The 13,070-nt window shown below is 34.3% G+C and overlaps 1 protein-coding gene across 1 annotated transcript in view; it reads left to right on the forward strand.

Moving 5' to 3' along the window:
* Positions 1 to 13,070, forward strand: part of LOC111140909 (RPTOR independent companion of MTOR complex 2) — a 134,092-nt gene that overhangs the window by 85,240 nt on the left and 35,782 nt on the right. Inside the window, exons 10-19 of the mRNA XM_022493171.1 lie at positions 2,730 to 2,797; positions 4,041 to 4,123; positions 5,240 to 5,327; positions 6,074 to 6,164; positions 6,274 to 6,340; positions 6,486 to 6,566; positions 8,602 to 8,702; positions 10,720 to 10,885; positions 11,194 to 11,295; positions 11,413 to 11,459. Coding sequence (XP_022348879.1) covers positions 2,730 to 2,797; positions 4,041 to 4,123; positions 5,240 to 5,327; positions 6,074 to 6,164; positions 6,274 to 6,340; positions 6,486 to 6,566; positions 8,602 to 8,702; positions 10,720 to 10,885; positions 11,194 to 11,295; positions 11,413 to 11,459 — 894 coding nt within the window. The remainder of the gene's footprint in view (positions 1 to 2,729; positions 2,798 to 4,040; positions 4,124 to 5,239; positions 5,328 to 6,073; positions 6,165 to 6,273; positions 6,341 to 6,485; positions 6,567 to 8,601; positions 8,703 to 10,719; positions 10,886 to 11,193; positions 11,296 to 11,412; positions 11,460 to 13,070) is intronic.

Raw genomic sequence — 13,070 nt, forward strand, 5'->3', positions numbered from 1 at the left:
CTTCTTCTCTTCGATCTCCCGTTGGATTTGTAGGTGTTTGCAATCTTTAGATAAGCTATCTCGCTGATCTCCCGCTACCTGAAGTAGTCTCAGCCTGCTACTTCTCCGCCATCTTGACCGAGACCTCGTTTTATGTCTTTAATTACTCTTATAACTATGGACTGATCACACCCTAATATTTCATGACCTGAGCTAAGAAATCAAAATAGGTGTTCTCTGTTTAAGACTTCTCAAATCTTCCTCCTGCTGAGTTGTGAATTGGGATTCTTAGGCTCCTTTCTTGGCTTTTCCTGATGACATTTGATATTCTCCTTATTGATGGCAGAAATGCACTTTCCACTGTTAACTGACAAATTGCTATGAATGTAGCAACTTAAATAAATCAATTTATTAGCTCACAGTTCAGTAGGTCAGAAGAGGTCAGTCAGATAAGAGCTGGCATAGCTTTTATCTGGAAGTTCTGATGAAAAATCCATTTCCAAGCTCATTCACGTTGGCAGAATTTACTTCCTTGCTACTGTAAAACTGAGATCTCTGTTTCCTTGCTGTCAGCTGGGGCCTACTCTCAGTTTCCAGAGGCCACCCTTGTTCCTTGGCACTTGGCTCCCTCTGTCTTCAAACAGAGCAGAAATTCCTGGAATCCTTTGCTTTGAATCTCTCTTTCTCTTCTGCCATTAGCTAGTGAAAGCTCCAGTTAGATCAAGCCTACCAGATTATCTCCCTGTCTTTTAAGATCTGCCAGGCTGTATAAGGTTAAATTAGTCACAGTCATAGCAATGATACCATATTCACAGGATCCAGGGATAGGGCGTGGAATCTTGAGGGCATGGTAGACATTTTTAGAATTCTGCCTACCCGGATGAGTGAGAGATGAGCCTGGCTGTTTTTAGAGTTGGAGGGATAAGGTACATTCTACCAAAATCCTTTCTTACCTGTTTGGTTCTGTGCTTTACTTTGATTTAGTTCCTGGACTATGGGTGGTTTCTGGAGCATTGGTACATTATGGCCAGGGAACAAGGGAAAATGGAGTGATTTTTTTTTTTTTAATATTACAAATTTATTGAGTAGGTTAGAGATGGATTACTAGGCAGTCACTGTAGGTATGTCATTAACATTTTCTTTTCTTTTGAAGAGAGAGCAAGTGTGAGCAGGTGGGAGGGGCAGAAGGAGAGAGAAAGACTGAGAATCTTAAGCAGGCTCCTCGCTTGCTCAACCTGAATCCTGATGCAGAGCTCCATCTCATGACCCTAGATCATGACCTGAGCCTCAATCAAGAGTTGGATGCTTAATTGACAGAGTCACCCAGGCAATCCTGTCACTAACATTTTTTTTTAAGATGTATTCATTTATTTGAGAGAGTACAAGCTGGGGGAAAGGCGGAGGGAGAGGGAGAAGCAGACTCCCCACTGAGCTGGGAGCCCTACATGGGGCTCTGTCCCAGGATGTGGAGATTATGATTCAAACCGAAGGCAGATGCCCAACCATCTGAGCCACCCAGGTGCCCCTGTCACTAACATCTTTACAAGAAGGAGCTGTGAAAACTTTATCCCATAATTGTCCAATTCTCATTTCTTCCACCACCCTATCTTCTCATTTTAGTTTCTGTTACATTCTCATGTATTTGATGCTGCAGAGCTTAGTGTGGCTCGTTTGTGTATCTTTTTTAAGTGTTCCATTTCTCTTTCGCAGACTGCTCACTGTTCTTTAACTTGTTTTTTTTTGTTTTTTTTTAAATCCAACCCCTTTATTTTTTCTTTCCCAGTTCTCGGATTTCTGTATTCTCAAAACTGTTAAAGACCTTATTAGGGAAGACAAAAAGCACAAAAAAACCCACAGACAGTTGGGAAAATAGAGGTGGTTGACATGGCATAAATAGTGGAAGATTGCTATTAAGTATTGAAACCGGCCATAAGTCATATGTGGAAAATATTTAATGAATATAATAGTTCTGTTGCTTGATTAATGGTCAAAAACTATTGCATAAGGAAACAGTATGACACTCGAATACTCAATTAGAATAAAATAGCTGTGATATTAATAATATCTAGTTATTTCATATCAGTGAGTATATGGGTTGTTGAGCTTGCATGTTAGAAATGCTAAAATAAAAAAAGAAAAGTAAAGAAATGCTGAAATAAGTTTGGGGCAAGAATTTTCAAGTGAAGAGAATACTTGTGGTAGGGCATCTGGTTCGCTTAGTGAGAAGAGAATGTGACTCTTGATCTTGAGGTCATGAGTTCGAGCCCTACATTGGGTGTAGAGATTACATACATACATATATGTACTTAAATAACAAACAAACTTTTAAAAAAAGAAAACATGTGGTAAAAGTAAGAGGTAATTTTCTTTGCTAAGGGGTAGCCTTTTAACAGGGATGCTTATTAAATAAATAGGGTGGTGCTGTCTGTAGTGCTCAATTAGAGGTATTAATGAGGTATCTAAGAATAATTTTCAGGAAGAGCAGGAAAAGTAGAACCAAATTGAAAAGTGGAATTTATAACTTACTTTAAACTATGTTGGGAGTTTTAAATTGGGGCGGGGGTCAATATATAATTGGGTAACTTTCTTTGAGGTAGATCTGACCTTTTTTTTTTTAAAACATGTTTTATTTCCTGTGTAAATATTTAAATGTTAACTAATGATAGTTTTTTTTCCTGATATAGTAGAGGGAAATCTCACTTTTTATTTTAACATTTAATTTTTTGCGCCCTGCACCCACCTCCTCTCAGAGAAGACAGAGAAGCGAGGTTTCTAGCCAGTAAAATGGGAATCATAGCAACATTCCGGTCATGGGCAGGTAAGTTACTTGTGCTGCTTAATAAGAAAAACTTGATTCATTTTTTCAAATGTTAAATTACTATTGCAGCATCTAATTTAGATGTTAACCTGGTCTTAACTTTGTATGTTATTATTAGAGAGGGATTTGTACAAAATTACTAAAATTGACTATTTGTAAGTCTGTGTGCTAATGATTACCCGGTTGATTAAAAAGTCTTGTTGTGGACATGAGCTTTCCATTTGCCTTAGGTAAATACCCAAATGGAATTGCTGAGTCACAAGGTGGATATATGTTTAGTTTTATAAGAAACTGCCAGACTTTTTCTCAAAATACTTAAACTATTTTATACTCCTATCATCAGCATGTACAAGTTCCAGTTGCTTGCATCCTTTCCAGCATTTCACATTGTCTTACATTTTAGCCATACTAGGGGATGTGTCATGGTATCTAATTGTAAATGTTACTTAGATTTCCATAGTGACTAATGATACTAATATTTTGTATGCGTTTATTGGCTATTCACTTCCTTTGTGACATACTAATGTGCTTTAAATTGTTTGACTTAATTCTCCCACTTAAAATATCAATCTATACAGATTATTTGAATTCTGCCAATTATAGTTTTTTTGTACATTCAATAAATTTTAAAATTATACTTTTTTTTGTTTTTAAGATTTTATTTATTTATTTGACAGAGAGAGATCACAAGTAGGCAGAGAGACAGGCAGAGAGATAAGGCGGGGAAGCAGGCTCCTTGCTGAGCAGAGAGCCCGATGCAGGGCTCCATCCCAGGACCCAGAGATCATGACCTGAGCGTAAGGCAGAGGCTTAACCCACTAAGCAACCCAGGCGCCCCTAGAATTATGCTTTTAAAAGACAAATACCGAGCAAATTTTTTCATTTCACTTTAGGTTAAGGAGGTATTAGGTAAGAGAGACAGAACATTGTTCTACTCTCTCTAGTATTCTGACTCTGGGACTCACTCATCAGCAAACAGGAGGAGTACTAGGCAGTCAGATTGATGAACTTTTTTGAGTATGCAACAAATATTTAAATTTAAATGATACAAAATAAAATTTAAATGATAAAATTACTGATGCTCTCTAGTCAGTAGGGAAATGTTACTTATGATAACCAAATAATAGCATAATTTTGAAGTTATCTGGAAAAATATCACAGATTTTATATTACGAATACATTGCTCTATGTATTTTTTGAAATTTAAATCAGTGATTTTTTTTTTCTTTTTTATCCTCTTTAGGTATTATTAATTTGTGTAAACCTGGAAACTCTGGGATCCAGTCTCTAATTGGAGTACTTTGTATACCAAATATGGAAATAAGGGTAGGCAAAAGTTACTCTTACTATTTCATTCCCAGACTTTTAACAGAGGAAATTAATTATTAAAAAACTTAATTCATGTGTTGCTTTTTCCTCATGAATTGTTCGTCTGTATCATAGAGCATTGAAAAAAAATACTTGAATAAAGTTGAACCCTGAGGCTAATGCAAATAATTTGATGTTGTTAGGAACTATGACTGAATTAAAAACTGGATTAAAAATACAAAATTAATTATGCTTTATTCATTTAGAAATGCAGACAGAGGAGGGCATTCTCATTGTAAAAGGTTCAAGCAATACAGAAATATATTTAGGAAAAAGTAAATGCAGTATTTATGTATCTTATGCCTTCTAACTTATGTTTTTTTAAAATGAATGGTGGTTTTCATAAAAATTGGGTCGTTAATATTTATATGCTTATTTATTAGATATATTCCTAAATTATTAGTGCATTGTAATTTATACCAAACAGCTAAAAGAAATTGAAATTGGAGGGGAAAACATGAACTCTTCGGTGATTCTTCCTTTTCTACTTAAATGTTTTAATTGTGCTCAAAAGAATAAAATTTGCCTTTTTCTTGTTTTTCTTTATATGAGCCAAACCTGGAGTTGAAAAACATTAGAAGATGTTAGCTAGGGGTTCCCTGCTTAAAATGTGAACTGAGAAGCCGTTAGACCATGGAAATGGAAGGATATGATTTTAGATGGAAAGATCTATAAGCAGGGAACTAAAGGGTGGGGCCAGTTCACATGATGGCTTGCTTTGCAGGTGGTGAAAGAACATGGTTTTTGGAGTTTGGCCCACTGAGATTTGACTCCTTATTTTAGTCTTTATAGTTCCGTGACCTGGGCAAATTACATTTAAATCTGTTTTTCCATATGTACTACAGTGGGGATAATAAAAGATTAATTGAAAAGATTAAGTCGTGTATGTAGTAAGCACACCATAGTTATTTCTTCTCTAGTATAGACCTGAGATGGCAGTTTTCTAAAATAAGGAGTTCTCTTTCTGTTTTTTTCTCTGTGAATAGGACATTTAAAACATCTGTCTTAAATTTTTAAATTTAAATGAAGATCCTTCCATAAAAATAAATGAACTGTATTTATTTGTACTTGCAGCGAGGTCTGCTTGAAGTGCTCTATGATATATTTCGTCTTCCTCTACCTGTTGTGACTGAAGAATTCATAGAAGCATTGCTCAGTGTAGGTAAGTATTGAAGTCCATTTGTATCTGTTCATATACTGTGATTTTTAAAATGGTTTATGTAATACACAGAGTACCCCAAAGGCAAAATACTGAACTAAATATTGAATACCATTTTCTTACTGCATCATCCTAGCATAATAAATTAATATAAAAGTAAAACCTTAAATAAATTTCAAAAAATATGAAATGTTAATTTCTTTACCATCACCCTAAATATTGCAAATGAGCAGTGAAATTCATAGAAAAATGAACAAAGAACGAGCAGAGATAAGAAAATGATGTAGTTCTCAAATTAGATTATTTAATCCTTGCTATAGTTGTGTTTTACCGAAATGACTCCGAAGTCCCAAAATGAAAGAAGTTTAGATCTGTGTATATCAATAAATCATTTATTTGCTGTATGCCTTTTCATTTATTTTTTTTTAACATTTTTTAAAGATTTAGTTATGTATTTCAGTGGGCAGGGGCAGCAGAGAAGAAGAGAATGTCCAGCAGACTCCTTGCTAAGCCCAGAGCCCCATGTGGGGCTCATTCCCACAACCCCTAGATCATGACCTGAGCCAAAATCGAGAGTTGGACATTTAAACCAACTGAGCCACCCAGGTGCCCCTCAGTCTGTTTTTTTAACCAATTTTGTTTTTTTAACCATTTTACAGCATTCTTTATAGCCTGACTAGCCAATGGTTAACTGATGTGTTTTAGTGATTTCTCACTTTCTTGTAACTACCTAATTTTAACTATTTTAGATCCAGGCAGATTCCAAGACAGTTGGAGGCTTTCAGATGGCTTTGTAGCAGCTGAGGCAAAAACTATTCTTCCTCATCGAGCCAGATCCAGGTAGAATTTAGGGAAATAGTTCAAATTTATTATAATTACTGTTTATTTGGTAAATCATGTAATATACTGAGCAGTTTTTAAACTGTTTCTGTGCTATGTTTATTTCTAGGCCAGACCTTATGGATAATTATTTGGCACTGATACTCTCTGCGTTCATTCGTAATGGGCTTCTAGAGGTAAGACTTACAAACCTTATTTTATTCTATTTTATTTTTAAATTTTCTCTGACAGAGTTCTTTCAGAGCAATAAGCATATGTGATGCTGAAATGTGTTCCTATGTACTGTTTTGCAACAGTAATATTTTCTTTATATTTTCAAAGGGTTTGGTTGAAGTGATAACAAACAGTGATGACCATATCTCAGTTAGAGCTACCATCCTTTTAGGAGAGCTTTTACATATGGTAAGTTGAACAACTTCTGATTATGTTTCATACCATTAATGTTTTAATTTATAAAATAATGTTACTTTGTAGTATCTCAAAAAGTAAGTTTGCTTTTTTTGAGTGTTTGTCTTTATGCTGCGAAGAACCCTTGATGCCTTGTATCTGTCTATACATACGTGTGTGTGTGTGTGTGTGTGTGTGTGTATAATGTGTATATATAGTATAGGCTAGTTTTATAAATGGAACATGTAAAAATCAAAAAGTACTGAATATAGATTTTTATACCCACTTTTGATGTTAACATTTTGAGTCTTACAAGTCTTTATGTATCTCAAAAAGATTTGTTGCCTAATAAGCAAGAAATTACAAAACTAGATATTACTTCAGTCAGGCAGCAGTGGAATTGATGCAGCAATTAGTGCCTGAATTTTAGAAAACTGAAAAAAATTCTAAGTATAATTCCCTTGTTTGAAAACATTCTCTGCAAACTTGTGAGTTGAGGCTTAGAAGGTGAGTTTTTTGTGTTTTTTTGTTTGTTTGTTTGTTTGGGGGTTGGTTTGCCTTGATTTTATGATGTCAGTAACTTCTGGAAACAAGGCACTTAGGAAGTGATCCAACCATTCTCTACTCCCAGCAAATCAAGCAATGGGAGAACTGATTGTTTGCAAGATAGAATTCCTATTTCTAGGTCACCTGTTTGTTAATAGAATACTAAATAAAAACCATTTTAACTGGTTAAGGAAGAAGTAACCTTGTAGCAGATCTTTTAAAATTACGTTATGATCATCTCATATTGGCAAAGTACTTTTTTGTTTTTGTTGTTTCAGTCCTCCCCACCTCTAGTATTTTGTTTTGTTTTTTTCCACATCATAGCTGGGTTCTGTGAGTGAGGTAAAGAGAATTAAACAGAGTTTAATGATAACTATTTTATTTACCAACGAATTGTTTAGCCACATGCTCTGTTCTCCTTCAGTCCATCCATGGAAGAATAAATAATTCTGCAGGTTTTCAGATCTGATTTTTTTGTTTCTTCAGATTTTATTTACTTGTTAGAGAAAGAGAACACAAGCAGGGAGAGCGGCAGGCAGAGGGAGAAGCTGGCTCTGCTGAGCAAGGAGCCCGGTGCAGAACTTGATCCGAGGACCCTTTATGACCTGAACCAAAGGCAGACGCTTGACTGACTGAGCCACCCAGGCATCCCTTCAGATCTGATTTTTATTTTTTTAATTGATTAAATTTTTTAAAGATTTTTATTTATTTGTCAGAGAGCATGCATGTGCACAAGCACAAGCAGAGAGAGAAGCAGGCAGAGGGAGAAGCAGACTCCCTGCCAAGCAAGGAGCCCGATGCCGGACTCCATCCCAGGACCCTGGGATTACCACCTGAGCTGAATGCAGATGCTTAACCGACTGAACCACCCAGGCATCCCTTTTATTTTAGTTCTTAATATATCATTTCCTGTAAGATTGTCAATATTTAGAATTACTTGTTCTTTATGAAGGGAATCTTTTTTATAAATTTCATTTTTTCCTTCCTCCATGACCAGAATTCTAGATTCCCTTGAAATAAAAAAGCTGTTCATTTTGAATATAGTGGTATTAGTTCATTGCTTGTTATGCTTACATTTTCTGGCTTCCATATTTGATTAATTTACTTATCTTCACTGGTGGAAAGCAGATTGTGTGGTGGGTTTTGTTTGGAAAGTAGGATTAATGTAACATTATAGCACTGGATCTAAGTTTTGATATGTAATCCTTTCAGATCATTTAAGAATTGAGTTTAATTGTAACTAAATTCATTTTAAGTTACCACTTAATGTTTAATAAAGGATCTGTAAAATTCAGAATTTTATTAATGTTATATGAGTCTGTATCTTCATTCAGTCTCATCCTTACTGAAAGTAGATAAGATAAATTATAAATAAGTATGTATTGGAAAGTGAATCATTAAGTTCATTTCATGAGTAAAAGCTTTAGTATTTTATCTGTGGATAATCTATTATATAAAATATTCCTATTTGTCACCTCCTAAAAAATACTGTTTCATTTTTTAGGCAAATACAATACTTCCTCATTCACATAGCCATCATTTGCACTGCCTGCCTACCCTAATGAATATGGCTGCATCTTTTGATATTCCCAAGGAAAAGAGACTGTAAGTATCAGAGCTCTAGCAAAGACTGTGCCTGGTATATTTAATAATAATAATTGGGTATTTAGATGACCTTCTCTTCTTTTTAAAATTCTGTATGTATGTATATGTGTAGAGTTTGCTTGGAAATGCTTTTTGTGGGGGGGAGGGGTGGAATTCTTTTGGGATGCCTTACAGATGAGAGGAAAATTGATAGTATTATTTAATGTAGTCTACAAAGTATTATAGCTTAGTAAAATAAAATCAAATTTTTCTAGCATGTTTCTGGACCAGGACATAAACTCTACCACATCGTTAAAAATGGTGTTTGAGAATTTTTTGGACTATTTTATGTTTTGAGTAGCAACTCGGGCTCTTTAATGTCTAAAGTACTTAATAAAGCACAAAGAATAGCAATGTATTCATTTGTATGTGTCTTTAAAAATTTTGGAATTTAGTAACCCATACTATAGGCACTGAAGTAAGCTAAACTTTTAAATCTGAAGGAGATACTGCAAACAGAATTTATAAACGAAAGTATGCTAATACAGCTGTAGGTCTGCTGGAATTTCAGTGCTAAAAATAAAATATAATTTAAAAGGTAAAGATGGAGAAGCTTGATTAGAAAGTGCTAGTAGGAATCTTTTTCATTTGGTTAAGATTAGTCTAAGCCAGGAGTCTGACTTCCTTCCGTCCTTCCTTCCTTCCTTCCTTTCTTTTTTTTTCTTTAATTCTACCTATTAGAAAAATCTATATATTTAGACTTTTTTGTAGTATTAGTGAAATATAGTTCATTAGCAGTTCAGAACTGTTAATTTTATTGACAGTTACACAGTTCTTAAAAGTTTAGTTAGCTTTATTCAGAAGTACATATGTGGGCCTCACTATAAATAAATAACATTCTTTTAATTTTATCTCTGCCAGTGAATTTATTATTAAATTTATTATTTAATAAAATTAAATAAATTTATTATTTAATAGAATGAATAGAATGAACTTGTATTATAAACTGAGAGTTAACTAGGGATTATCTCAGTTCCCTAGGCTTCCATAAGTAATGGTAGCTTTCAGGGTTTTTTTTTTTTGTTTTTTTTTTTTAAGTTTATTTATTCAAGCAATCTATCTCTGTATTTAGTGTGGGGCTCAAACTGATAAACCCAAGGTCAAGAGCTGAATGCCCTACTGACAGAGCCAGCCAGAAGCCCCTTTCAGTTTCATGATGGATAGTAGTTTCATGATGGAAGACTGTGTTTCCCAAAGCCTGGTAGAGCTAACCTCTCTAGGTCAGATTATGGCCATGAATTTCAGGGTTCATCAGGAATTCAAATTTACCTTCAAAATTTCAGTAATAATAGTCTTATAATGGTTTTTTTTGTTTGTTTTTAGCTCAGCAAGCTTTCTTTACCTTCATTAGTTCCCAATCTGAGCACATCTTAAGGTTTTAAAATTTTAAATCTGATTTGTTTTCACCAGAAATTCTGGAGTTGAGACTTGATTGCTACCGATTCTTGAAAACTGTGCTTTTATGGACCACAAACAAGGAATTAAAAATGATGTTTAGAAGGATACCATTAACAGTTGCAGATCAGTGTGGGAAAATAGAGACTATACAAACTGATACTGGAATCATCAGTTATCCACATGATGGGGGGAAATGAAATATTCCAGCCTTTTACCATAAGCAAAAATTCCTTTCAGGTGGATTAAGGATTTAAATGTGAAAAGCAAATTTTAAACTTCTCTAAGAAAAGAGAGAAAACTGGGTTCCTTTTAGGAGTTCTTAAAACCAGTATACAAAAAGTGCCCACCACCACAGAAGAAAAGATTAATAAATACATATTTAGTTGGGTCTACATAGTGTTTCTTCATACAAATCAGCAGTGTTCTTGATTTTTTTCTTTGTGGTTCAAATTTGATTAAATAATTTACTTTTTAGTAACAATCTCTAGCCTTGAATTTAAATATTTTACTAATTTACCAGAGTGATCTCTAAAATTATGCTAGCTTTGCTACAGAATTAATTCATTTTTTTTTTAATTAGGCGAGCCAGTGCAGCCTTGAACTGTTTAAAACGCTTCCATGAAATGAAGAAACGAGGACCTAAACCTTACAGCCTTCATTTAGATCACATTATTCAGAAAGCAATAGCAACCCACCAGAAACGGGATCAGTATCTCCGAGTTCAGAAAGATATATTTGTTCTTAAGGTACTGACGTGAAATGTCGCAGTTTTTAACTTAGTTTCTTAATTTTTAACTGATGGATTTTAATATGCATATACTTGCTTGAGTTAGCAGTTTTATTCATGCTTATGGAATTTCAAATGGCTTTCTAGTTTTATAATGACTAGGCTGTTTAGAGCTATGTTTTTATAACTTTTTAAAGTTAAAAAGCCTTGATAATTCATCCTTAAATGAAATTTAAATTGAAATTGAATTTTAAAAATTTGAACTTCGTTTTCTGAATGTGAAGATAATTTGCCTTAATTTTCCTTATTACTTTCTGATGATGTTAGGATACAGAGGAAGCCCTTCTAATGAACCTTAGAGATAGCCAAGTCCTTCAACATAAAGAGAATCTTGAATGGAATTGGAATCTTATAGGGACCATTCTAAAGGTAGGACAGACTACTTCTTGGTTATGGCTTCATTGTATTATTCATTGTAATTCATCATAAATTATATTTTGGGAATTGATAAATACATATATGATGTAACATATTGTGTTTTTCTAGTGGCCAAATGTAAATCTAAGAAACTATAAAGATGAACAGTTACACAGGTATGTAAAAACTGTTTTGCATTTAAATTGAAAGAACTTTGGGCGCCTGGGTGGCTCAGTGGGTTAAGCCGCTGCCTTAGGCTCAGGTCATGATCTCAGGGTCCTGGGATCGAGTCCCACATTGGGCTCTCTGCTCAGCAAGAAGCCTGCTTCCTCCTCTCTCTCTCTCTCTGCCTGCCTCTCCGTCTACTTGTGATCTCTCTCTGTCAAATAAATAAATAAAATCTTTAAAAAATAAATAAATAAATAAATAAATAAATAAATAAATAAATAAATTGAAAGAACTTATATTTGAATTATATTATACCTGATACCCATGAAAAGTAATAATTGGTGTTTTAAAGATACATACAGGAGCACCTGGGTGGCTCAGTGGGTTAAAGCCTCTACCTTCAGCTCAGGTCATGATCTCAGGGTCCTGGAATCGATCCCCACATCGGGCTCTCTTCTTAGCAGGGAGCCTGCTTCCCCTGCCCTCTCTCTCTGCCTGCCTCTCTGCCTACTTGTGATCTCTGTCTGTCAAATAAATAAATTTTAAAAATCTTAAAAAAAAAAAAGACACATACATACATTTTAATAGTCGGTATTCAGTAGGTACATGTATATACATTTTTGTGTATACTCTAACAACCCAAAAGCATCAGATAATTCTTTTTCTAGTATTTATATTCTGGTTTTACTTTTGGAACATACGAAGTACTTCAGATGAAAGTTTCTCAAATGGGGGTAATTTCAACAATGTTGTAATCTTAGCCCTAGGCATGAGGATGACATAATAAGGACATCGTGTTACCCTCCTAAAATGATGGCCATTTTTACTATTCTGTCTCTACTTGGATTTGCATCTGACTTTGGAGGGTTAGCCATTTGTCCTCCTCTTTACATTCATTCCCCTTAACCAAGTTAATGTTCTCCACACCTTTCATAAAACATACTAATGTTCATGGCATACACAGTACTTCAAGCTACTGTGCTGTTCTCTAGTAACCCCATGCATTTTTTTACTCATTCTGAGTTTAGACTAATCCACTACCATTAATGATCTCATTCGATAAGAGAGCCTTTACTTCATGTTTCTGAAAAATTTATGTCCTTAACTTTATTATTTGGTTATATTCATCTACTCATGATATTTAACTTAATATCTCTATTCAGTTTATACAAAACATATATAAACTTGGAATAAAGAAGCTTAGCCTCAACTTTCCGTACTGGTTGAAAACAGGGATGAAGTCTCTTTCAGCTTTGTTTCTCCACATTCTGGAATTGGCACCATTATTGGATTGGATGGATTGTAATGCATGAAATTAAATTGAACTGAGTTAAATTAGAAGCTTAGCTTGTAATGTTGAAAGTTATAACATTGAAATATAAATTGTTCATTGCTTCATAAATTCAGTTTCTTAAATTTTACCTGCAGCTTTTGTGCTTGTTTTTTTGCCTAATGGTGAAAAACAGACAGAATTGTAGTATGATTTTGCTTACAATTATCCAGTGTAGGATTATTTTACAGAGTCATGGGACAAAGATTGTCACAAAATACAGTAGAAGAAAATTTATGTTCAGGTGTCTTCTTCGTATTATCCAAGCCTATCTTCTAGGCTGTTGTTA

The sequence above is a fragment of the Enhydra lutris genome, unplaced genomic scaffold (assembly GCF_002288905.1).
Source record: "Enhydra lutris kenyoni isolate GAN:26980312 unplaced genomic scaffold, ASM228890v2 scaffoldscaffold5, whole genome shotgun sequence".
Classification (NCBI taxonomy): Eukaryota; Metazoa; Chordata; class Mammalia; order Carnivora; family Mustelidae; genus Enhydra; species Enhydra lutris.